This window comes from Scyliorhinus canicula, chromosome 5 (assembly GCF_902713615.1).
Source record: "Scyliorhinus canicula chromosome 5, sScyCan1.1, whole genome shotgun sequence".
Lineage (NCBI taxonomy): Eukaryota > Metazoa > Chordata > Chondrichthyes > Carcharhiniformes > Scyliorhinidae > Scyliorhinus > Scyliorhinus canicula.
The window spans coordinates 132,344,405-132,369,648 of record NC_052150.1 but is presented as its reverse complement, the minus strand read 5'-3'; the positions used below and the strand labels follow the sequence as shown (position 1 = coordinate 132,369,648).

Here is a 25,244-nt window from a genome sequence, read left to right as displayed (position 1 = left end):
TAACTGCCTTTTCAGACGATCCTTGAGAGGGGCTGGCACCCGGCGTGGTGCATGGATGACTGGGATGGCATTCGGTTTGAGCAATATCTTTGAGCGATATGGGAGCGTGCCCATTCCATCAATCACATTGCGGTATTGCGTGAGAATGTCGTCTATCTCAGCCTGGAGATTTACATTGGGTGAGGCAGTCGCCGGTGTCGAGGACATGGCATGGACGCGCTGGACCAGATTTAGGAGTTTGCATGCGCGAGCACTGAGCAGGGATGCCTTGTCAGACCGGATGATCTTGAATCCTAACGTCACTTTGAGTGCCTTGTGAGATACACCTAGCTGACACGACCCACTGGCAGCTATGGCATTGCCATTATAGTCCAGGAGCTGGCAGGCTGGTGGAAGAATGCCAGGTTGGTCTCGGATGCTGTCGAGATCCGACTGTGACATGAAGTTTGCAGATGCACCAGTGTCCAATTTAAATCGGATGCGAGACTGGTTAACCATGACGACAGCACACCACTCATTGTCAGGATCCACAGTGAGGATTGAAAGGCAGTTTGCAGGAACGGTGGAGGCCAGCTCGCGTGTAGTGATTATGCCCACCCGGTATGGAGACTCGAGGCAGTCAGCATCGGGGTCCGTTGGGCTGTTGGGATCCGAATCCTGCATGCCTTGTTGTACGCAGCGGACACGTCTGCGCTGCAGCTGGGATCGCTGGCTGTTGGTCGGTGGACCGGACCTGCATAAGGCCGCATAATGCCCAGGCTTTCCACACTGTAGACATCGCCTTCCTTTGGCTGGACATTGCCGCTTTAAATGGGCGGAGCCACAATTTGGACACGTCATGACGCTAACGTCAGCGCGTTCCATGGGCCATCGCGCATGCGCAGTGCAGTCGGCCGACGTTCGCACATGCGCATCGGGGTCTTTGGCCTCGTCGTCCACCCGGTTGTGGTGCGCATGCGTAGGGACCCGGGAAAAGGGCGCGAAACGGCCACTCTCCTTGATGCTCAGGCCTTGCATTTTTGTGATGGCCTGCACCCTTTCTGCCTCGCGGGAGACTAGTTTTACATTTTCTGCCGCCCTGATGCGGGAGTAACGATTCCTGGCATGCTCATGGACAACACACGTTTCGATGGCGACAGAGAGGGTCAACTGTTTGATTTTGAGGAACTGCTCCCGCAGGGAGTCGGACTGGACCCTGAAAACTATCTGATCCCGGATCATGGAATCAGCCGTCGAGTCATAATTACATGACTGCGCTGGGATGCGGAGATGGGTCATGAAGGACTTAAAAGGTTCATCCTTACCCTGAAGCCTCTGTTGGAAGATTTACCGTTCAAAGCTCTCATTCACCTCAATGTCGCAGTGGCTGTCGAATTTCAGCAGAACCGTCTTGAACTTCGTCTTGTCTTCGCCATCGGCAAACGTGAGCGAGTTATAGATGTGGATGGCGTGGTCCCCCGCAGTCGATAGGAACAGCGCGATCTTTTGGTCATCCGATGCTGCCTCGAGGTCGGAAGCCTCGATATCCAGGAGAAACTTTTGTTTGAAGAATTTCCAGTTAGCGCCGAGGTTGCCGGAGTTACGGAGGAGGTTGGAGCTTTTCCATGCCGCTGGATGGCTGCGTGCTGGTCGTTGCAGATTCATTCGAGGTAGGTTCGTTAGAGTTAATAGCTCTCTGGTACCATGATGTGTTACCTGTTTTGGTCTAACATCGACTGCAACTGGATACAGTAAAACAAGAAACAGGCTTCCGACACAGGAGATGGTCCAACACTGTTTTATTGAACCTGTTGATTGCTGTACATAATCTGCTGTGGGTTGACACTCTATTAGCCTAACTGATAACTTCCTACTGGCTTGACCAGACTAGCTGTCTATCACATGGTGATGATGTTCATTGACCTGTGCACTGCGACTATCTCTCTGGCCGTGTCCTGTGAGAGAGAGAGAGCCTTAATGCCCTGTGGGCTTTATAGTGGTGGGGTCCTGTCTGGTGATTTGTTGTTCTGTGTCATGTGTGTTCATTGGTTATCCTGTGTGTCAATCACTGCCTGTCTACATCTCATGATATACTTGAATGGATATTATGACAGCTGGGGTCTCAGTGAGGATTCTTACCCAGGGGCAAAGGAAAAGTACACAGGAGCTATGTCAGCCCCAGGATGACAATAGAGCAAGGCATTAGCTTGTCCTAAATGATGTTCTGCTGCCTTGGCAGATCTGGAAGTGTCCTTATATATGCCCCAGCAAGTGTTTCCAGTATTGTTGTGGTCTGTTGTGCTCTTCACAACAGAGAACTGCAGAGAGGACTGGAGCTGCAGCGAGGAAAGTGGAGGGTGCCCACATTGCTGAAAAAGGAGCAGCAGCCATGTAGTCTCTTAGTGCTTACAGCTGTGCACCTGACTGCCAAACAAGGTGATGGACTGGTCCAAGCCGATTGAGGGAGCACAGCTCCAACCACAATACATGTTTAAGCAGTGCAGACTAGTTTTAACTGATATTAGCCACTCTCAAAATTTGACCCCTGCTAAGGGTTCCAGCTAGCGAACAGCACAGTTAATGCTGGACGAATGCTGCAACCATTCAAAACTGCAGGCAGGACAAATTTGGAATGCTGCCCAATTTGCAGTCACAGATGCTGGTGCATTACCCATTTCCCATTTTCATGTGTTTTCGAATTTAGCTCCAATGCAGCATCAAAATCTCGCTGGGTGACTCAGTATATTTTCGAAGAGTTATAAATCATGTGAACATCCGTTTATTGTTCCCTTCTAAATTTTATTGCTATTCTAGCCTTCAGTCCAATTAGCTAATGTACCTTTAGGTCCACCAATTTACTAAATAACTGCCTGGCATATTCACTATTGCAAATTTCTTTTTCGCTTATGTGCTTTTCTTAGCTGTAACAGCTGATGGAAAACAGGTTTATGTCTTTGATCTGTCAGTCAAGGATAAAAGATGTTTGATGATCCTGCAGCTGTTAGGTTGTATGCTGCAAATGCACCTAATCTGTGACAAAACGTCTCCCGATCTCCAGAAGCATTTTTCTGGAAATACCATAAAATTCTTAAGATATGGCTCGTATACAATAATGTTTCACTCTTCAGGTACCGTGAAGAAAGTATTTCAATCTTAGCAAATTTACATTAACTACAGGGGAATTAGCCATATTAATGTCAAGTTTCATCAGAATCTGTAGAACAACGGGCTGGTTGAGCACAGTGGGCTAAATAGCTGGCTTGCACTGAAGAACAATGTCAGCAGCGCGTGTTCAATTCCCGTACCGGCCTCACCAAACAGGCGCCAGAATGTGGCGACTCGGGGCTTTTCACAGTAACTTCATTGAAGCCTACTTGTGACAATAAGCGATTATTATTATTGTGAACTGAATATTCACTATTACGAAAGATAATGCTACCCCATTTTACTAATACACAAGGGTGAGTCCAATTTGCTGAATTGTTAAATGATGTCAGTTTACCAACATCTCTTGAATAAGTCGTAATTTATTCAACACCAACACCATCCACCCCCCTAATTTCTCCGTCTATTTACCATATTCCTGTTCTTCCTCTGCCTGACTGTCGATAGTGTAATATTTTATTCTTTTTTTTGAGGTGATGGCACATTTAAAATGGCTGCTATGCGAAAAATACACATTTAGGACTGATGGACCAGAGATATTAATATGTGCCTGTGGGGTTGTTCCTGTGAAACAAAGGGTAGTTTAATATGCTAACACCTCCTAAAAGTAGAGCCTTAGCCTCTTGCAGTCCAGAGTGTCAGTCGTTTCTGGATAAGTATTAATTTCCTGCAATTGCAGATTGTTCAAATTATTTCCTGTGAAAGAATCATGCCAGTTCTAGTATCCCATATATCTAAAAGCTTTGACAAAGTCATCCAGACTCAAAACGTTAGCTCTCTTCTCTCTCCACAGATGCTGTCAGACCTGTTGAGATTGCCCAGTATTTTCTGTTTTTGTTTAAGTATCCCATATGATTGACATCTTGGTGATGTTTTTAACGTAATAGATTTGGTTGATAGCAATGTCTGAGGTGAAAATGTGATATGACTCTTGAGATCGGCAGGACCAAACAGTGTTCGACCCTTTGATATCTCTGTTGGCAGAAGCATCCCATTGTGAGCTTATATTCTGCAACCTGTGCTCAGCTACCCTTTCAATTTAAAGCCAGCAGCAACAGTGCAAATTGATGGCCACATTAAGATATAGTGGCCATGTTTCAGGATCAGTTTTATGATGAGGATTTGTTTTGAAATTTTGAGGAGAATTGTGATATTTGTAATTCCTGAGAACATACCACTTGGTTAGATTTTGTTCCTTTCCATTGTTCCTTGTCAATCATGCAATGTTCTTCCTGGGGCAAAGCTGTTTCCGCACTCTAATGAATATCTGAGCTCTCAGCCAGCCTATTATGCATTGTTAGCTGATTAACATTTCTTGCTTTGTGATCTAATTTGTCAATTGCACAATGTTTATTTATAGAAGATGAAGAGGTGTTAAATGCTTGCAGTTTATGCTGTTGATACTTTAAAGAGTCTCGATGATTGACATTTTTATAGGACTGCAGTGAAAGGAGTTGTTTAAAAAAGTAGAAAGTTATGAAATAATGACTTTTTAAAATAAGCTTTTCAACACATCCCATTTTAACTTTGAATTTATCAGTCTGTATAAAAATTAATTTTGGGTGATGTGCATGGAGGCTCTGAGGGTCATGGGGGACTGGAGGTGGTAAAAGAGCATAGCTTGACATGGAGGGTAAAAGGAACATAGGTTCAATTCCCGTCTTGGGTCACTGTCTGTGCTGAGTCTGCACATTCTCCCCGTGTCTGTGTGGGTTTCCTCCGGGTGCTCCGGTTTCCTCCCACAAGTCCAAAAGACGTGCCGTTAGGTGAATTGGACATTTTGAATTCTCCCTCAGTGTACCCGAACAGGGGCCAGAGTGTGGCGACTTGGGGATTTTCACAGTAACTTAATTGCAGTGTTAATGTAATCCTACTTGTGACAATAAAAAGATTATTATTATTAGATTATTACAAGGTGGCTCCTGCTTGGAGTAGTTGGTTTTGGCCCTTTCTATCCAGTTAATGGAAGTTTTTTTGTATAAAAAGTGCGAAGTGAGTGGAGGATATTAGTTTCTCCCCCAGAATGGAAAGTCGGCGAATTATCACACCCGGCAACAGTCGGTAAGAATCCCAGCTCAAGAGCTTGAGGACACGTGTGGTGCAGCACCAACGGAGAAAATGGCAGATGGGTAAGTGACGTTGCCATCTGCCACACTGCCTGTGGAGCAGTTGATGGACTTTATCAAGAGGGAGTTTCGGCAACTGCAAAAATAGATGCAGGAGGACTGGTCCAGGCAGATTGAGGGAGCAGAAGCCCTTCTTTGCGGGACATTGAATCAGGTGGAGAAGTGCCTGGAGGCGCAGGGTACAACGATCTGATAGTTGGAAAGGGCAGTGTTGGACCAAAGCGACAGGATCATGTCATTAGAGGCTTGGGAAGGCCTGCAAAGTGCTGAGGGTGAAGGTGGATGACCAGGAGAATTAGGCCTGGTGGCAGAATTTGCGAATTGTAGGTCTGGCGGAGGGTGTCGAGGGAACGTGTGCTGGGTTATTTAAAAACCTCCTTTTAAAGTCTGATAATTGGAGAACTCTAATCTTACCACAGGGAGGCTGATATTTGCGAATTCTGACTGAATGCACATACCAAAAGATCCAATCCAACTGGTGATTTTCAACACTCCACATCCTGAGATGATAGCCAATTACGAAGACTTCAATATCAGCAATAAGAACATGGGTGGAATTTATCGGCTGTCACGCTGGTGGGATATTCCGGTCCCACCGATGGCACACTGGTTTCCTGGCGGCAAGGGATGCAGTCAACATGAAATCCCGTTGACAACAGCGGGACTAGAAAATCCAACTGCCGGGCAGCCTCCACTGCCAAAAGACATGCGGCGGGGTGACTTGGTAATTCCCACCCCATAACTGTCTGTCTACCATTTTAATCCCTGTCATTTTACCCCTTTGCCTTCCTCTGGATGCGTCTGCCTTGTGTGTGTTTGGATAGAGGGTGGGATGGCCAAAGGAGAAAGTGATAAATTAGCAGGCCATCATTCTAGTTTAATTATTGTATGTTTCAACTCTTGTTATAAATAAACTTGACGGAATTCTCCATCGGCAGGATCCTCCGATCCGCCGGCAGCGCATGCACACCCGGGGATTTCCTGATGGTGTGGGCTACCACGTTGAGAAGCCCCATTGGCTGGCTGCGGGAATGGAGAACGGAGAATAGTGTGGAGAAGGGGGCTGCGGTGAGTAGCCAGTGTTGGGGGGAGTAGTCAGAGGGTGGGGGGATAGAGGGGTGTGGGGGAGGTATTTAGGACGTGGGGCATGGGAGGAGGCTAGTGGCGCAGATGACGTTCTGCTGGGGTTAGGAAAGGATGGATGGGGTGGCCATTTTGGGTGGGCCCAGGCTAGAGAGGAGCCGAATGGTTGGACGGGATCTGTGCTAGGTGGGGAAGACGGATCTTAGTGGCGAGGGAGGGGGGCTCAGAAACCCTGGTTGAGGATAGTAACGTGGGATGTGCGAGGTCTCAATGGTCAGGTTAATCTGTCTCGGATGTTCACCACCCAAAAGTTTTAAGGGCCCGTGTGGTTTTCCTTAGGAGGCACATCTGCGGATGAAGGACCTGATATGGTTAAAGAACATAGAACAGTACAGCACAGAACAGGCCCTTCGGCCCTCGATGTTGTGCCGAGCATTGTCCGAAACCAAGATCAAGCTATCCCACTCCCTGTCATTCTGGTGTGCTCCATGTGCCTATCCAATAACCGCTTGAAAGTTCCTGAAGTGTCCGACTCCACTATCACAGCAGGCAGTCCATTCCACACCCTAACCACTCTGAGTAAAGAACCTACCACGGACATCCCTCCTATATCTCCCACCCTGAATCTTATAGTTATGCCCCCTTGTAACATCCACCCGAGGAAATAGTCTCTAAACGTCCACTCTATCTATACTCCTCATCATCTTATAAACCTCTATTAAGTCGCCTCTCATCCTCCTCCGCTCCAAAGAGAAAAGCCCTAGCTCCCTCAACCTTTCCTCATAAGACCTATCCTGCAAACCAGGCAACATTCTGGTAAATTTCCTTTGCACCCTTTCCAATGCTTCCACATCCTTCCCATAGTGAGGTGACCAAAACTGCACACAATACTCCAAATGTGGTCTCACCAGGGTCATGTACAGTTGCAGCATAACCCCGCGGCTCTTAAACTCAAGCCCCCTGTTAATAAACGCTAACACACTATAAGCTTTCTTCACGGCTCTATCCACTTGAGTGGCAACCTTCAGAGATCTGTGGACATGAACCCTAAGATCTCTCTGTTCCTCCACATTCGTCAGAACCCTGCCGTTGACCACAAATCCGCATTCAAATTTTTTCTCCCAAAATGAATCACCTCGCACTTATCAGGGTTAAACTCCATCTGCCATTTTTTGGCCCAGCTCTGCATCCTATCAATGTCTCTTTGCAGCCTACAACAGCCCTCCATCTCATCCACTACTCCACCAATCTTGGTGTCATCAGCAAATTTAGTGACCCACCCGTCAGTCCCCTCCTCCAAGTCATCAATAAAGATCACAAATAGCAGAGGAACCAGCACTGATCCCTGTGGTACACCGCTGGTAACTGGTCTCCAGTCTGAAAATTTTCCATCCACCACCACCCTCTGTCTTCTATGTGATAGCCAGTTGCTTATCCAATTGGCCAAATTTCCCTCTATCCCACACCTCCTTACTTTCTTCATGAGTCGACCATGGGGAACCATCAGAATGGGGCGGTTTTCTCCTCCACGTTCTGGGTGGCATTGAAGGCTGTGGTCTGGGGAGAGGTTTAATCTTATAAAGCCCACAGGGACAAAGTTGAGAGAGAGGTGAGGCAGAGGTTGGCGGTTGAAATTATAGAGGTAGATTAGCGGTATTCGGTGTCCCGAGTAGGGAGCTGTTGGCTGAAAGGAAGAAACTGCAGGGGCAGTTTGACCTGGTGATGAGAGGGAAAGTGTTGGGTCAGCTTCGTCACTCAAAGGGGTTCGGTATGGTGAGAAGGCGGGTCAGCTGCTAGCCCATCAGTGGAGATGGCAGGCGGCTGCACAGGAGATTGCACAGGTGAGGGAGGCAGGAGGAGAGTTGGTGATGACAGCAGAAAAAAAATCAATATGTATTGACCTGAGCCCCAGGGAGTGGATGTAGATATGGGGTATTTTTTGATGGGTTGGTGTTTCAGGAGGCGGAGAATGGGAAGAAGTAGGGATTGGAGGTCCCATTGGGATTGCTGGAGATAGCGGAGTGTGTGGGGTTGATGAAACCGGGGCCGGATGGCTTTCCAGCAGAAGTTTATGAACAGCTTAGGCAGATTAGGTGCCCCATCTCTGATATATGTACAATGAATCGTTGGCGAGGGAGGAGTTGCCAGCCACACTTATACAAACGTCTATTTTGTTGATCCCAAACAAGGATATAGACCGGACAGAGTGTGGGTCTTATAGGCCCATGTCTCTGCTGAATACATATGAAGGTATTGGCTAAGGTGTTGGCAGGGCAGTTGGAAGGGTGTGTGCCGGATGTGTTCTCCGAGGACCAGACAGAGTTTGTTAAGGGCGACAGTTGTCAAGCAACATCAAGAGGCTGTTGAATGTGGTAATGACCCTGTAACGATGCAGACCGCCGGAGGTTATCATATCATTGAATACGGAATTTGACTGGTTATGAAAGAGAAAATGCTGGAAAATCTCAGCAAGTCTGGCAGCATCTGTAGGGAGAGAAAAGAGCTAACGTTTCTACTCCGATGACTCTTTGTCAAAGCTAACAGACAGAGAGAGTGGGAAATATTTATACTGTGGAGTGAGAATGAAAGATGAGTCATAGCCACAGAAACCCAGGGAAACCGGGTGCTAATGGCCACAGAAACCAAGGGGAAAGAGTGCTAATGGCAGTCCCCAGAGTGAACAAAAGGTGTGAAAGGTCAAACAGCAGGGAAACTAACATCAGAGGATGTGGGGGGAGGGGAAGGGCGAAGCAAAGAGGAGAAAGGTGAAGGAAAGGTGGATAAGATTGGGGGAGGGGAATTAAATATATATTAAGACAGAAAGAAATGGTAAAAGACAGTTAAAATGAAATGAAAACAAATGGGTCGAGGTGGGGTAGAGCTGATCATCTGAAGTTGTTGAATTCGATGTTCAAGCCGGAAGGCTGTAACATGCCTAACCGGAAGATGAGATGTTGTTCCTCCAGTTTGCGTTGCGCTTCACTGGAACATTGCAGCAGGCCAAGAACAGACAAGTGGGCATGGGAGAAGGGTCTTTTGTTAAAATAGCAAGCAACAGGAAGGTCTGGGTCCTGAATGCCCACAAACCGAAGATGTTCAGCAAAGCGATCACCCAGTCTGCATTTGGTGTCTCTGATATAGAGGATGCCGGAATCAATTTGGTGAACCTCCTCTGACTGCCTCAAATGCCACCACATCCTTCCTCAAATAAGGAGACGAAAGCTGGACACAATACTCCAGATGTGGTCTCACCAACACCCTATACAATTGCAACAACGCTGCTCTACTTTTATACTCCAGTCCTTTCGCAATAAACGCTAACATTCCCTCTGCCTTTTTAATTACATGCTGCATCTGAATACCGACTCTCTGTTGATTGTGTTTGCAATTTTTAAAAAGTTTTTTAAAAAGGGGATGTGATGATGCATGGTAATAGTGCTCGGACCACAACAAATTTGCTTTAAAATGTTCATTCTCAGATTTAAATCCTTTTTTGGTCTCTGCTCTCCCTATCTCTGTGAACTCCTCCAGCCCTATAAACACCCTAAGCTTTATTCCTCGAATATGCCCTGCTTCCCCCACTATTGATGGTCTTGTCTTCAGCTGTTAGGCCCTATGCTCCTACACACCTCTCCCCCTTCTTCCTTAAAACCATCCAAAAATCCAAATCTTTGGTGAAGCTTTTGCCATCCCTTCTAACATCTTCTACTATGGCTGTGTCCTTTCTTTTTGAATATAACTGCCTTTTTACATCATTGATGCTATAGGAATGCATGTTCTTGAATTTGTTGCTTCCCCACCCCCAAGCCTTCTATTGATCCACTCTTACCCTTGTACAAACAATCCACCATTGGAAAAGAATAAATACAGGACTGCATCATTGGCATAACACAAGTTGAGCATAGGTCAGCGTGCAAGGTTCAATGTTCTACCAATGGATGACCAAGCTCTACTGCTGGAATTTGTGATCTGTTATTATAAGCTCAAAATCAATGTGAATACCTACTAGGGTTGAATTATAATGAGGTTTATGCCAATCAGCTGATGTATCTTTGACGATAAATTTGTGGAAACTCAAAGAAATTGCGTAAATAGGATTTACACTGTTTCTCAATATTTTCCATGGCTTGATCTGTGAACAAGAGATCAGTGGAATCCCTGAAGGAAATTATGAGCCTGGCCCCGTAGAATAATCAAATCCTTTGTGGAATAAGATTTTATTTAAATTAGAAGTCACTTCTGTTATCATTTATCTTCTGCTAATAAAACAGTATTTGCTAGAGATTTGGTTTTGGGAATCAGAAGGTAACTGTGAAGCTTTCTTTTCTTCATTTTTTGATCTGACATTTTGAATTAGTATGTTGTTATCATCAAAGCTGTTTTTGAAAGAGAACTGCTTTGAAGTTGTCTCTGGGATGTAACAGAAATCAAAATAATTCCATTTGAAAGCGGTATTGAAGTGATTGAACATAGCCTCAAATGGAAGCCTCAAATAAATGAATTTCAACATTTATTGTGTCGTGAAAAAAATGTAGAAAGGTGCAGGGCAAATTACATTTATTATATTAATAAGTGCCATGAAGTGAGCACATTTCAAAATCTTCAAAAAATATCCTTCCCATATCAGAGTGAAATTCCTTTACTAATAAAAACCTGCTTTGTCATAATCCCAACTATCTGAAAATTAGGTATTTTGGCTCAGGATATCCACTATGCTAAGGCATTTAGGTGACTAGGTCCTGCTGATCAAATTAATATTTATTTTGGGTATTGGCTTTTAGCCCCCACAATAACAGTATTTAACGGTTGAATTGGTGAAAGTGAAGGAAAATCAGCAGGTCCCACAGTCAGGTTCCCTCTGCCTGCCATTATATCATCAAACCTAATGTGCAGGCATTGGCATGCAAGTGGGAACTTATTCCACAGCTCTGGGTTTTCACAGAGCGAATTGCAGATCTGTCTTTTTCTTCTCCTTATCGTCTTAGGCAGTCCCTCAGGGTTGAGAATGACTTGTTTCCACTCCGGGGAGGTGTATTCTGCGGTGGCTGAGTAGTCCGATCCTGGATCCGCAGACTCTGCCACAGGTTTGGCAGCTGGTGTTTGATGAGGTAGTGGGTGGGATGCTTTGGATTCTGCGCTCTCCTTCCGCTTGGCCTCTGCGTGGTCAACCCTTTGCCACTCAAGGTGATTGGCACCTTCGCGGATGCTTCTTCGCCAGTTTTTGCATTCAAAAGCAAAGGATTCCCACGTGTCAGTGGGGATGTTAAATTTGTTTAGGAGGGCTTTCAGCATGCCTCGTCGCATTTCCTCTGCCCTCCTAGTGAACGCTTGCCATTGTGAGCTTGGAGTAGAGCACTTGTTTTGTGTCGGACATGCGGGCAATGTGGCCCGCCCATCACAGCTGGTTGAGTGTGACCAATATCAATACTGGGGATATTGGCCTGGGAGCGGACTCTCACGTTGGTATACATATCCTGCCAGTGAGTTTTGCAGGATTTTGCGGAGGCAGCGTTGCTGATATCTCTCCAAGGATTTGAGGTGTCTGCTGTCCATTGCCCATGTTTCTGTTGCATACAGGAGGGCGGGGACCAAGACTGGCCTGTCGACCATGAACCTGGTGCTAAATTTGAGGTCAAGGTCTTCGAACACTCTGTTCCTCAGACTGCACTGGCACATTGGCGTCGATGCTGGATTTAATTGTCAATGTCTGCTCGCGCTGAGGGGAGGCTCCTGAGGTATAAAAAATTATCCACATTGTCCAGGGGCTCACCGTGGATCTTGATGGTCGGGGGCAGTTTTGTGTGTCAGGAGTGAGTTGATGGAGGACCTTTGTCTTCTGGATGTTTAGTCTGAGGCCCATTCTCTCATATACCTCGGTTAATGTGTTGATGGTAGTTTGTAGCTCCGCCTCTGAGTGTGCGCTCACACAGGTGTCGTCTCTGGCCCTCACTGCGTTGCTCTTTTGATGTTTCCCGTTTCTCTAATCAGAGACATGTATAAACTACCATCAAACAACTGACAGCACAGGACTGGCATTATTTGGGTGGAATCTTGTCTTCTTTTAAAATTTCCAGGTCCTGACCCTGCATTTCCTCTCAGTTTCATTTTCAAACTGAGCCCAACCTCTGTGTTAGTTCAGATCATTTACTTCCCTTCCCCCACAAGCCCCGCCCCTGACACCCAATGGCTTTTTTGGCTACACCTTGGTGCAGGCTAGAAACTAATCATCTGCAAGTTCACGGTCCACACAATCACACTAAATAGTTACAGCAACCCTATATCACTGCACTGCCGCATTTTCCAAACTATGTCATCTATCCTGCATATTAAAAAGTTATCTTTTGTCTGGCAGCTAGTTTGCATATTGATTACAAGTACTTTGAAGATTTGTGTGGGCTAAGAATGGTGTGAGGAGTGAGTAAGATGACTTCTGTTCACATTTTAATTTGTTGTAAAAGAGAAGCAAGTTAAATAAAAAGCTGCTGTCAGTAAAAGGGATCATGAACTTATTGGATTGTTGCACTAAAAGTCCAGTTGATGTCACTAATTATCCTTTATGTAAGAGTGACGGCTGGGAGATGGTAAGAAATTGGATCGAAGATGTAGTTGGCAATTTAGGGGTTAACAGCCTGAGGGTAAAACTGCTAGCACTGAGTCAGAAGTGTACCCCCCACCTGGCCTGAGTTACATTGTCCCATTCAGACTTAAACTTGTTAATGGCAGTAAACAGGGTACCCCTGTTCAGCCGGGGTGATTTACTCAAGATCCATTGACCTCTAGGACACTCTAGTCTGAACAGCCATTAGCCTGCTACAGCCTGATGGCCCCTTTTGTCCGTAAGTTGGAGGTTAGTTTCATATTCATAGGAAGGCCCTGTTCTTTTGTGGAAACGGGAGTGAGTAATTATAAAGTCCAGATAGCAATGATGAGTTCAAGCCTGGATACGTCTGGATGGAACCATCTTTGAGGGGTTGGCGGAGTTCAGAGATATAAGAATTCTGTTCGAACGTGTGGCGGGGAAGAAGGATTTGGGGAACAATTGGGAGAGGTCATGAAAAGACTGCCACAGAGACAGGCTTTCGGCCAGAGTCTGAAGGAGCTTCACAAACAGCGTGAATATCTTCTAGAATGCAAGTATTATTTCTGTATACCTGTGTAAATGGAGTTGAGAGCTGTATGTTCATTTAATGTGCTATTAATGGGAAATTGTGTCTTAGGGTTAAGAGATACATGTAAGCTGTTCTTGTTAGGTTCAAAGCCCCATGTGTCACTCCTGGAGCGAATCGGTCTTTCCGCCGCACAATCTTAAAAATAAAAATAACGTTGCAATTCTGGCCCAGTATCTTAGCCACTGTTGGGATCTGGTCTGGTAACAAAAGTAAATCTGCTATCCTCACCCAATCTGACCAATATATGAGTAAAGTCCCACATCAATGTGGTTGACTCTTAACTGCTTTCTGAAGTAGTCTGGGAAGTCACTCAGTAGCCAATTAGGAAAGGGGAATACATGTCAATACATGTAGGTGGCCTACAATGAAATTACAGAGCAGTTTATTTTCACTGAGGATAATGTATATGCCAGAATCACTTCTTCTTTGATGTGTATACCGTGATTTCTTAGCATGCTATTCACAGTGTGCAGGATAAGATTGTGACCTATTCTATTGCTTTGCAGGTTAAGAAGTGGCCCATTGGAAAGCAAGGCTTACTTTATGACCGTAACTGGATGATCGTCAACCAAAATGGTGTCTGTCTTAGCCAAAAGCAGGAGCCCAGACTTTGCTTGATTCATCCACACATTGACCTAGATCAAGGGATCATGACCATCAATGCTGAAGGTTAGCAAAACCATCAGGTCCAAGAGGTGTCAATATTAAAAATGGTTATAAACATAAGACCATTTTATTAGAAAAGATCATTTAAATGCTCCAGGTCACTCCATTGCTTCGACTTTTTATGTTTTTTTTGGATGAGGTACCTCTCAGGTGCATTTAAAAGATTCCCTGGCAATATTTATCCACAGTCACCATCACAAATAAACAGATTATCTGGCCATTATAACAATGAGGTTTCCTCCAAATCATTTATATATACTACGAACAGCAAAGGTCCCAGCACTTATCCCTGCGGAACACCACTTGTCACAGCCCTCCAATCAGAAAAGCACCTTCCATTGCTACCCTCTGCCATCTATGACCTAGCCAGTTCTGCATCCATCTTGCCAGATCACCTCTGATCCCGTGTGACTTCACCTTTTGTACCAGTCTGCCATGAGGGACTTTGTCAAAGGCCTCACTGAAGTCCATATAGACAACATCCACTGCCCTACCTGCATCAATCATCTTTGTGACCTCTTCGAAAAACTATCAAGTTAGCGAGACACGACCTCCCCTTCACAAAACTGTGCTGTCTCTCGCTAATACGACCCCTTGCTTCCAAATGGAAGTAGATTCTGTCTCAAAGAATTCTCTCCAGTAATTTCCCTACCACTGACGTAAGGCTCATCGGCCTGTAGTTCCCTGGATTATCCTTGCTACCCTTCTTAAACAAAGGAACACCATTGGCTATTCTCCAGTCCTCTGGGACATCATCTGAAGACAGTGAGGATCCAAAGATTTCTGTCAAGGCCTCAGCAATTTCCTCTCTTGCCTCCTTCAGTATTCTGGGGTAGATCCCATCAGGCCCTGGCGACTTATCCATCTTAATATTTTTCAAGACGCCCAACACCTCGTCTTTTTGGATCTCAATGTGGCCCAGGCTATCTTCACACCCTTCGCCAGACTCAACATCCACCAATTCCTTCTCTTTGGTGAATACTGATGCAAAGTATTCATTTAGTACCTAGCTCATTTCCTCTGACTCCACACATAGATTCCCTCCCCTGTCCTTCAGTGGGCCAACCCTTTCCCTGGCTACCTTCTTGCTTTTTATGTATGTGTAAAAGGCCTTGGGATTTTCCTTAAACCTATTTGCCAATGACTTTTCGTGACCCCTTTTAGGTCTCCTGACTCCTTGCGTAAGTTCCTTCCTACTTTCCTTATATTCCACACAGGCTTCATCTGTTCCCAGCCTTCTAGCCCTGACAAATGCCTTCTTTTTCTTTTTGACAAGGCCTACAATATCCCTGGTTATCCAAAGATTGCGAAAATTGCTGTATTTATCCTTCTTCCTCACAGGAACATGCCGGTCCTGAATTCCTTTCAATTCCCGTACCAGCCTCCCCGAACAGGCGCCGGAATGTGGCGACTAGGGGCTTTTCACAGTAACTTCATTGAAGCCTACTCGTGACAATAAGCGATTTTCATTTTTCATTTTCATTTCAACTGACATTTGAAAGCTTCCCACATGTCAGATATTGATTTATCCTCACACAAGGGCCCCAATCCATGTTCTTCAGGTCCCGCCTGATATTGTTATAATTAGCCTTCTTCCAATTTAGCACATTCACCCTAGGGCCACTCTTATCCTTGTCCACCAGCACTTTAAAACTTATTGAATTTTGATCACTGTTCCCGAAATGCTCACCTACTGAAACTTCTACCACCTGGCCGGGCTCATTCCCCAATGTCAGGTCCAGTACAGCCCCTTTCCTAGTTGGACTGTCTACATATTGTTTTAAGAAGCCCTTTTGGATGCTCCTTCCAAACTCTGCCCCATCCAAACCCCGAGCATGAAGTGAATCCCAGTCAATATTAGGGAAGTTAAAGTCTCCTATCACAACAACCCTGTTGCTTTTACTCCTTTCCAAAATCTGTCTACCTATCTGCTCCTCTTTCTCCTGCTGGCTGTTGGGTGGCCTGTAGTAAACCCCCAACATTGTGACTGCACCCTTCTTATTCCTGATCTCTACCCATATAGCCTCGCGTATCCTCTGAGGTATCCTCCCGTAGTACAGCTGTGATATTCTCCCTAACCAGTAGCGCAACTCCTCCACCCCTTTTACATCCCCCTCTATCCCGCCTGAAACATCTAAATCCTGGAATGTTTAGCTGCCAATCCTGTCCTTCCCTCAACCAGGTCTCTGTAATGGCAACAACATCATAGTTCCAAGTACTAATCCAAGCTCTAAGTTCATCTGCCTGACCTGTTATACCTCTTGCATTAAAATATATGCACTTCAGGCCACCAGTCCCGCTGTTTTCAGCAACATCTCCCTGTCTGCTCTTCCTCAGAGCCATATTGGCCCTATTTCCTAGTTCTCCCTCAATTTTTTCACCTTCTGACCTATTGCTTCGGTACCCACCTCCCTGCCATACTAGTTTAAACCCTCCTGTGTGACACTAGCAAACCTCGCGGCCAGGATATTTATGCCTCTCCAGTCTAGATGCAACCCGTCCTTCTTATGCAGGTCACAACTGCCCCGGAAGAGCTCCCAGTGTTCCAGATAACTGAAACCCTCCCTCCTACACCAGCCGTTTAGCCACGTGTTTGGCTGCTCTATCTTCCTATTTATAGCCTCACTATATGCACATGGCACAGGGAGTAATCCCGAGATTACAACCCTTGAGGTCCTGTCTTTTAACTTTCTGCCTAGCTCCCTGAAATCCTGCTGCAGGACCTCATCCCCCTTCCTGTCTATGTCGTTACTACCAATATGTACAACGACCTCTGCCTATTTGCCCTCCCCCTTCAGGATGCCCGCCATCCGTTCTGAGACATCCTGGACCCTGACACCAGGGAGGCAACATTACATCCTGGAGTCTCTTTCACGTCCACAGAAGCGCCTATCTGTGCCCCTGACTATAGAGTCCCCTATGACAATTGCTCTTCTGCGCTTTGACCCTCCCTGCTGAACATCAGAGCCAGCCGTGGTGCCACTGCTCTGGCTGCTGCTGTTTTCCCCTGATAGGCTATTTCCCCCAACAGTATCCAAAGGGGTATACCTGTTCGAGAGGGGGGCAACCACAGGGGGTTCCTGCACTGACTGACTGTCCTTTCTGGTGGTAACCCATTTCTCTGCCTGCACCTTGGGTGTGACCACATTTATATAACTGCTATCTATGACGCTTTCCCACCTGCATGCTCCTAACTGCATCCAACTGCTGCTCCAACCGAGCCATGCTGGAAGCCTCCCGGACCTGCCACATCTCACAGTCAGAGCACTGCACCCCTCCAACTCACATTGCATTAATTCATTCGTAAATTAAATTTTAAAATTAAAAAAAAAGTTACTGTTAACTACTACAGTAGCGGGAGATTGTGTATTGAGTCTGAACAGATAGGAGAGGTCTTGAAAAAGTATTTTTCTTCAGTATTTACAAACGAGAGGGGCCATATTGTTGGAGAGGACAGCGTGAAGCAGACTGATAAGCTTGAGGAGATACTTGTCAGGAAGGAAGATGTGTTGCGTGTTTTGAAAAACTTGAGGATAGACAAGTCCCCCGGGCCTGACGGGATATATCCAAGGATTCTATGGGAAGCAAGAAATGAAATTGCAGAGCCGTTGGCAATGATCTTTTCGTCCTCGCTGTCAACAGGGGTGGTACCAGAGGATTGGAGAGTGGCGAATGTCGTGCCCCTGTTCAAAAAAGGGAATAGGGATAACCCTGGGAATTACAGACCAGTTAGTCTTACTTCGGTGGTAGGCAAAGTAATGGAAAGGGTACTGAGGGATAGGATTTCTGAGCATCTGGAAAGGCATTGCTTGATTAGGGATAGTCAGCACGGATTTGTGAGGGGTAGGTCTTGCCTTACAAGTCTTATTGAATTCTTTGAGGAGGTGACCAAGCATGTGGATGAGGGTAAAGCAGTGGATGTAGTGTCCATGGATTTTAGTAAGGCATTTGATAATGTTCCCCATGGTAGGCTTATGCAGAAAGTAAGGAGGCATGGGATAGTGGGAAATTTGGCCAGTTGGATAACAAACTGGCTAACCGATAGAAAACAGAGAGTGGTGGTGGATGGCAAATATTCAGCCTGGAGCCCAGTTATCAGTGGCGTACCGCAGGGATCAGTTCTGGGTCCTCTGCTGTTTGTGATTTTCATTAACGACTTGGATGAGGGAGTTGAAGGGTGGGTCAGTAAATTTGCAGATGATACGAAGATTGGTGGAGTTGTGGATAGTGAGGAGGGCTGTTGTCGGCTTCAAAGAGACATAGATAGAATGCAGAGCTGGGCTGAGAAGTGGCAGATGGAGTTTAACCCTGATAAGTGTGAGGTTGTCCATTTTGGAAGGACAAATATGAATGCGGAATACAGGGTTAATGGTAGGGTTCTTGGCAATGTGGAGGAGCAGAGAGATCTTGGGGTCTATGTTCATAGTTCTTTGAAAGTTGCCACTCAAGTGGATAAAGCTGTGAAGAAGGCCTATGGTGTGCTAGCGTTCATTAGCAGAGGGATTGAATTTAAGAGCCGTGAGGTGATGATGCAGCTGTACAAAACCTTGGTCAGGCCACATTTGGAGTACTGTGTGCAGTTCTGGTCACCTCATTTTAGGAAGGATGTGGAAGCTTTGGAAAAGGTGCAAAGGAGATTTACCAGGATGTTGCCTGGAATGGAGAGTAGGTCATACGAGGAAAGGTTGAGGGTGCTAGGCCTTTTCTCATTAGAACGGAGAAGGATGAGGGGCGACTTGATAGAAGTTTATAAGATGATCAGGGGAATAGATAGAGTAGACAGTCAGAGACTTTTTCCCCGGGTGGAACACACCATTCCAAGGGGACATAAATTTAAGATAAATGGTGGAAGATATAGAGGGGATGTCAGAGGTAGGTTCTTTACCCAGAGAGTAGTGGGGGCATGGAATGCACTGCCTGTGGTAGTAGTTGAGTCGGAAAAGTTAGGGACCTTCAAGCGGCTATTGGATAGGTACTTGGATTAGGGTAGAATAATGGAGTGTAGGTTAACTTCTTAAGGGCAGCACGGTAGCATTGTGGATAGCACAATTGCTTCACAGCTCCAGGGTCCCAAGTTCGATTTCGACTTGGGTCACTGTCTGTGTGGAGTCTGCACATCCTCCCCGTGACTGCGTGGGTTTCCTCCGGGTACTCCGGTTTCCTCCCACAGTCCAAAGATGTGCAGGTTGGGTCGATTGGCCATGAAAAATTGTCCAAAATTCTATGATTAACCTAGGACAAAAGTTCGGCGCAACATCGTGGGCCGAAGGGCCTGTTCTGTGCTGTATTTCTCTATCTATCTATCTCTATGTTTCCCAGCACTAGATTTCTACTATAAATGTAAAAGCTAAATACAGTACTCTCCGATCTCTGGCTCAGATACCCCTCTAAATTATGATTAAGTAATTAATTATGTTAAATTAGTTTAACAATGTTTAATTTTTAAATTTAGTGCCATTCCCTCTCAGCCAATCAGGTCACAGCTTTCCTGTGACGTCACGTTTCAGTCCCCCCCTCCCCCCAAGTCGGATCACTCAGAATAGCAGAATATCTATCACTTACCTGTTCCCAAGCTGCTCTCTCTCTCTCTCGTTCCCAAATTCTCACATAACTAAACAAAATACTATTCCACAGCCACTTGAGAAGATTGTACAATTGAAAATGAGCTTCTACTGAAAGCTGCAAAGGGCAAAGAGAACTCCTAGGGTTAGTAACTGGTAATTAGTGAATGTCAATCACAAGTGGAACCTTTGTTTTTCTGTAGAACTGGACATCTACTCCCCAGGGCATGCTACGGAACAGCACTGACATCTCTTCCAGACTAAAGGAAGGATGATAAGAAAAATAATTAATTGAATGAAAACTAATATAGATTTTTATATTCGCATTAGATTTGAAATTAGAGGAAGATTATTCTCAGACAGAATTCCAGCTGTGCATAGTGGAACATGTATATTTTTTTTAAGTGCCACAAAAAAATAGTAGCCAGGAAAAATGGGCAAGGAATGAGTTATGTTCATGGCAGACAATGTTTAAAAAATGTTGTCACCCACAGGGCAAAAATCAAATTATGGACAGTTGTGATACCTCTGATCGCACAAAGTACAGTGAATCTTCCACCAAACACCCAAGGGAAGATTGCATGCAGCGTGATGTTGTGAAGTGCATACAGAAAATAGTTTCTGGAACATTTAGCTTCTGGTTGATAGCACATCAGACACCTTGTCATTTTCAATTTGCTCTGTTGTTCTGCTGGGATCAGAAATCTCCAGGCTTTGCTTTGGCCACTGAGAAGACATTTAAAGGTAAATGTTCTGTGACCTTGAATGCAGCAACGTATCTCACAAGCCCTCCAGAATACATCGGAGCATTGAAGGTAGCTCGCCCATGAATGTACGTGCGCCTGACATGCAAAGCACCTTCATTTGAAAAATGCACCTTTTAATGTTTCCTGAAGATGAGAATAGTGTCTCTCAACAATCCTGCCAGACTTCAAATTAAGCATTCTCAAAGACAGGAAATACATTGTACCTTCATTTTGAGCCAAAAAGCATAATGAGTTTGATGAGGGAAGAGTCTAGTTAATATGTAGACAGTGCCAAACTGCATTCAGAGTGACTGGAAGATGCATTCTGACTTACTAAAATGCTAATGGTTAGTTTGCTTCAATCCCTCAGGAATGGATCCCATTATTATGTCTCTAGAAGAAGAGGATGGAAAGCAACTTCCACTTCAATTCTGTCAAACCAAAGTCTGTGGAGATAGGTGCGTATCTCAGACAAGCTTACAAATGTGCCATTGTTTTCTGCATTTACACCATTTACTTTTGCAACCAGGCCTGAATAGTCACAAAGGATAAATAAAGATGAACTACCATTGGATTAATTGAACTGGAGGCAACAAATTAAAATTTGACACAGCACAATGTAAGCTTCCTTAATGAAAATGGAGAAGGCCTTTTTAGTGCTCTGTGCTGGGATCTCGTTTATTTTTTATTTATGTAAATTGTTAGACAGAAGGGCGATTAATTTAAACAGAAAGGTGTTTACATAGAACGATACAGCGCAGTACAGGCCCTTCGGCCCACGATGTTGCACCGACATGGGAAGTCAAAAACTAAAGGCCATCTAACCTACACTATGCCATTATCATCCATATGCTTATCCAATAAATTTTTAAATGCCCTCAATGTTGGCAAGTTCACTACTGTTGCAGGTAGGGCAGTCCACGACCTCATCACTCTTTGCGTAAAAAACCTACCTCTGACGTCTGTCCTATATCTATTACCCCTCAATTTAAGGCTATGTCCAGTCGTGCTAGCCACCTCCATCCACGGGGGAAGGCTCTCACTGTCCACTCTATCTAACCCTCTGATCATTTTATATGCCTCTATTAAGTCACCTCTTAACCTTCTTCTCTCTAACGAAAACAACCTCAAGTCCATCAGCCTTTCCTCCATACCAGGCAACATCCTGGTAAATCTCCTCTGCACCCGTTCCAAAGCTTCCACGTCCTTCCTATAATGAGGTGACAAGAACTGTACGCAATACTCCAAATGCGGCCGTACCAGAGTTTTGTACAGCTGCAACATGACCTCATGGCTCCGGAACTCAATCCCTCTACCAATAAAGGCCAACACACCATAGGCCTTCTTCACAACCCTATCAACCTGGGTGGCAACTTTCAGGGATCTATGTACATGGACACCGAGATCCCTCTGCTCATCCACACTGCCAAGAATTTTACCATTAGCCAAATATTCCGCATTCCTGTTTTTCTTTCCAAAGTGAATCACCTCACACTTCTCTACATTAAACTCCATTTGCCACCTCTCAGCCCAGCTCTGCAGCTTATCTATGTCCCTCTGTAACCTGCAACATCCTTACACACTGTCTACAACTCCACCGACTTTAGTGTCGTCTGAAAATTTACTCACCCAACCTTCTGTGCCCTCCTCTAGGTCATTTATAAAAATGACAAACAGCAATGGCCCCAGAACAGATCCTTGTGGTACGCCACTCGTAACTGAACTCCATTCTGAACATTTGCCATCAACCACCACCCTCTGTCTTCTTTCAACTAGCCAATTTCTGATCCACATCTCTAAATCATCCTCAATCCCCAGCCTCCGTATTTTCTGCAATAGCCGACCGTGGGGAACCTTATCAAACGCTTTACTGAAATCCACATACACCACATCAACTGCTCTATCCTCGGCTACCTGTTCAGTCACCTTCTCAAAGAACTCGATAAGGTTTGTGAGGCATGACCTACCCTTCACAAAACCATGCTGACTATCCCTAATCATATTATTCCTATCTAGATGATTATAAATCGTATCTCTTATAATCCTCTCCAAGACTTTACCCACAACAGACGTGAGGCTCACTGGCCTATAGTTACCGGGGTTATCTCTACTCCCCTTCTTGAACAAAGGGACCACATTTGCTACCCTCCAGTCCTCTGGCACTATTCCTGTAGCCAATGATGACATAAAAATCAAAGCCAAAGGCTTAGCAATCTCTTCCCTGGCTTCCCAGAGAATCCTAGGATAAATCCCATCAGGCCCCGGGGACTTATCTATTTTCACCTTGTCCAGAATTGCCAACATTTCTTCCCTACGAACCTCAATGCCATCTATTCTAATAGCCTGGGTCTCAGCATTCTCCTCCACAACATTATCTTTTTCCTGAGTGAATACTGATGAGAAGTATTCATTTAGTATCTCGCTTATCTCCTCAGCCTCCACACACAACTTCCCACCACTGTCCTTGACTGGCCCTACTCTTACCCTAGTCATTCTTTTATTCCTGACATACCTATAGAAAGCTTTTGGGTTTTCCTTGATCCTACCTGCCAAAGACTTCTCATAAGAACATAAGAACTAGGAGCAGGAGTAGGCCATCTGGCCCCTCGAGCCTGCTCCGCCATTCAATTAGATCATGGCTGATCTTTTGTGGACTCAGCTCCACTTTCCGGCCCAAACACCATAACCCTTAATCCCTTTATTCTTCAAAAAACTATCTATCTTTACCTTAAAAACATGTAATGAAGGAGCCTCAACTGCTTCACTGGGCAAGGAATTCCATAGATTCACAACCCTTTGGGTGAAGAAGTTCCTCCTAAACTCAGTCCTAAATCTACTTCCCCTTATTTTGAGGCTATGTCCCCTAGTTCTGCTGTCACCCGCCAGTGGAAACAACCTGTCATGTCTCATGTCCCCTCCTTGCTTGTCTTAGCTCTCTCTTTAGATCCTTCCTTGTAACTATCAAGCGCCCCAACTGAAACTTCACGCCTCATCTTCACATAGGCCTCCTTCTTCCTCTTGACAAGAGATTCCACTTCTTTGGTAAACCACGGTTCTCTCGCTCTACCCCTTCCTCCCTGCTTGACTGGCACGTACTTATCAAGAACACGCAATAGCTGTTCCTTGAACAAGCTCCACATATCCAGTGTGCCCAACCCTTGCAGCCTACTTCTCCAACCTACACATCCTAAGTCATGTCTAATGGCATCATAATTGCCCTTCCCCCAGCTATAACTCTTGCCCTGCGGGGTATACTTATCCCTTTCCATCACTAACGTAAAGGTCACCGAATTGTGGTCACTGTTTCCAAAGTGCTCACCTACCTCCAGATCTAACACCTGGCCTGGTTCATTACTCAAAACCAAATCCAATGTGGCCTCGCCTCTTGTTGGCCTGTCAACATATTGTGTCAGGAAACCCTCCTGCACACATTGTACAAAGAACGACCCATCTAATGTACTCGAACTATATCTTTTCCAGTCAATATTTGGAAAGTTAAAGTCTCCCATAACAACTACCCTGTTACTTTCGCTCTTTTCCAGAATCATCTTTGCCATCCTTTCCTCTACACCCTAGAACTATTAGGTGGCCTATAGAAAACTCCCAACAGGGTGACCTCTCCTTTCCTGTTTCTAACCTCAGCCCATACTACCTCGGAAGAAGAGTCCCCATCTAGCATCCTTTCCGCCACCGTAATATTGTCCTTGACTAGCAGCGCCACACCCCCCCTCTTTTGCCCCCTTCTCTGAGCTTACTAAAACACCTAAACCCCAGAACCTGCAACAACCATTCCTGTCCCTGCTCTATCCATGTCTCTGAAATGGCCACAACATCGAAGTCCCAGGTACCAACCCATGCTGCCAGTTCCCCTACCTTATTTCGTATACTCCTGGCATTGAAGTAGACACACTTCAAACCACCTACCTGAACACTGGCACCCTCCTGCGAAGTCAAATCTGTGCTCCTGACCTCTATACTCTCAATCTCCCGTACCCCAAAACTACAATCCAGGTTCCCATGCCCCTGCTGAATTAGTTTAAACCCCCCCCAAAGAGCACTAACAAATCTCCCCCCCAGGATATTGGTGTTTATGATTTCCCCTGTTATAAATAGCGGCATATTTTCCACGATTCTTCAGTTTGGAATGATCCAATTCTTTATCAATAACCCCATAGCAGACTCGAGATAAGGACAAACAAGAGGGTTGGCTTATTTTACACACACAGAAAATGTTGGAAAGGGTTTCACAGCATCCACCCTTTTGCATTCATAAAATAGATGAGGGAAAAGGAAAAGAAAGGGATATAGGGCAAGCACTACGATAAAATTAGAGTTATGGTTTCAGATGAGCCCTGAATCTAGAATCAAAAGTCCATTGGTGTATTCCTTCAGAGGTTAACAGGCTGAAACTTTACAGGGTGATCCATCTTCCCAGAAGCTAGTACCTCCATGCTGGAAGAAGAAACACAGAGATAAATTAAACATTTAGGCACCAGTGCAGGAGTTCCAATATTCCAGTAGTTCGCAGTATAGATGAGGGCCAGGCAATTTACCTGGACAGAGCTCCTTCTGCTGCTACCTGTTAGGTGGTAAAACGGTAGACTGCCTGGGTTCAGTTCCACACAACACTATTACAGGTTCAAGCACCTTGGGGGGGGGGGGGGGGGGGGGGGTCATGTGACATACCTCCCACTTCTCCTCATGGGCTTTGGGCAAACGATGTATTGTCCCAGGCCTGGAATCTTAGAG

At 45.4% G+C, this 25,244-nt stretch overlaps 1 protein-coding gene across 5 annotated transcripts in view; it reads left to right on the top strand.

The window, feature by feature from the left end:
• mocos (molybdenum cofactor sulfurase) overlaps positions 1–25,244 on the top strand; it is a 348,946-nt gene that overhangs the window by 253,614 nt on the left and 70,088 nt on the right. For all 5 annotated transcript variants that reach the window (XR_005460716.1, XM_038797685.1, XM_038797687.1 and 2 more), the window contains 2 exons: positions 14,029–14,191; positions 20,866–20,953. Coding sequence is in view for 4 of the 5 variants with exons in the window: in XM_038797685.1 (XP_038653613.1) it covers positions 14,029–14,191; positions 20,866–20,953 (251 nt within the window). In the remaining variant the exon portion in view is untranslated. The remainder of the gene's footprint in view (positions 1–14,028; positions 14,192–20,865; positions 20,954–25,244) is intronic.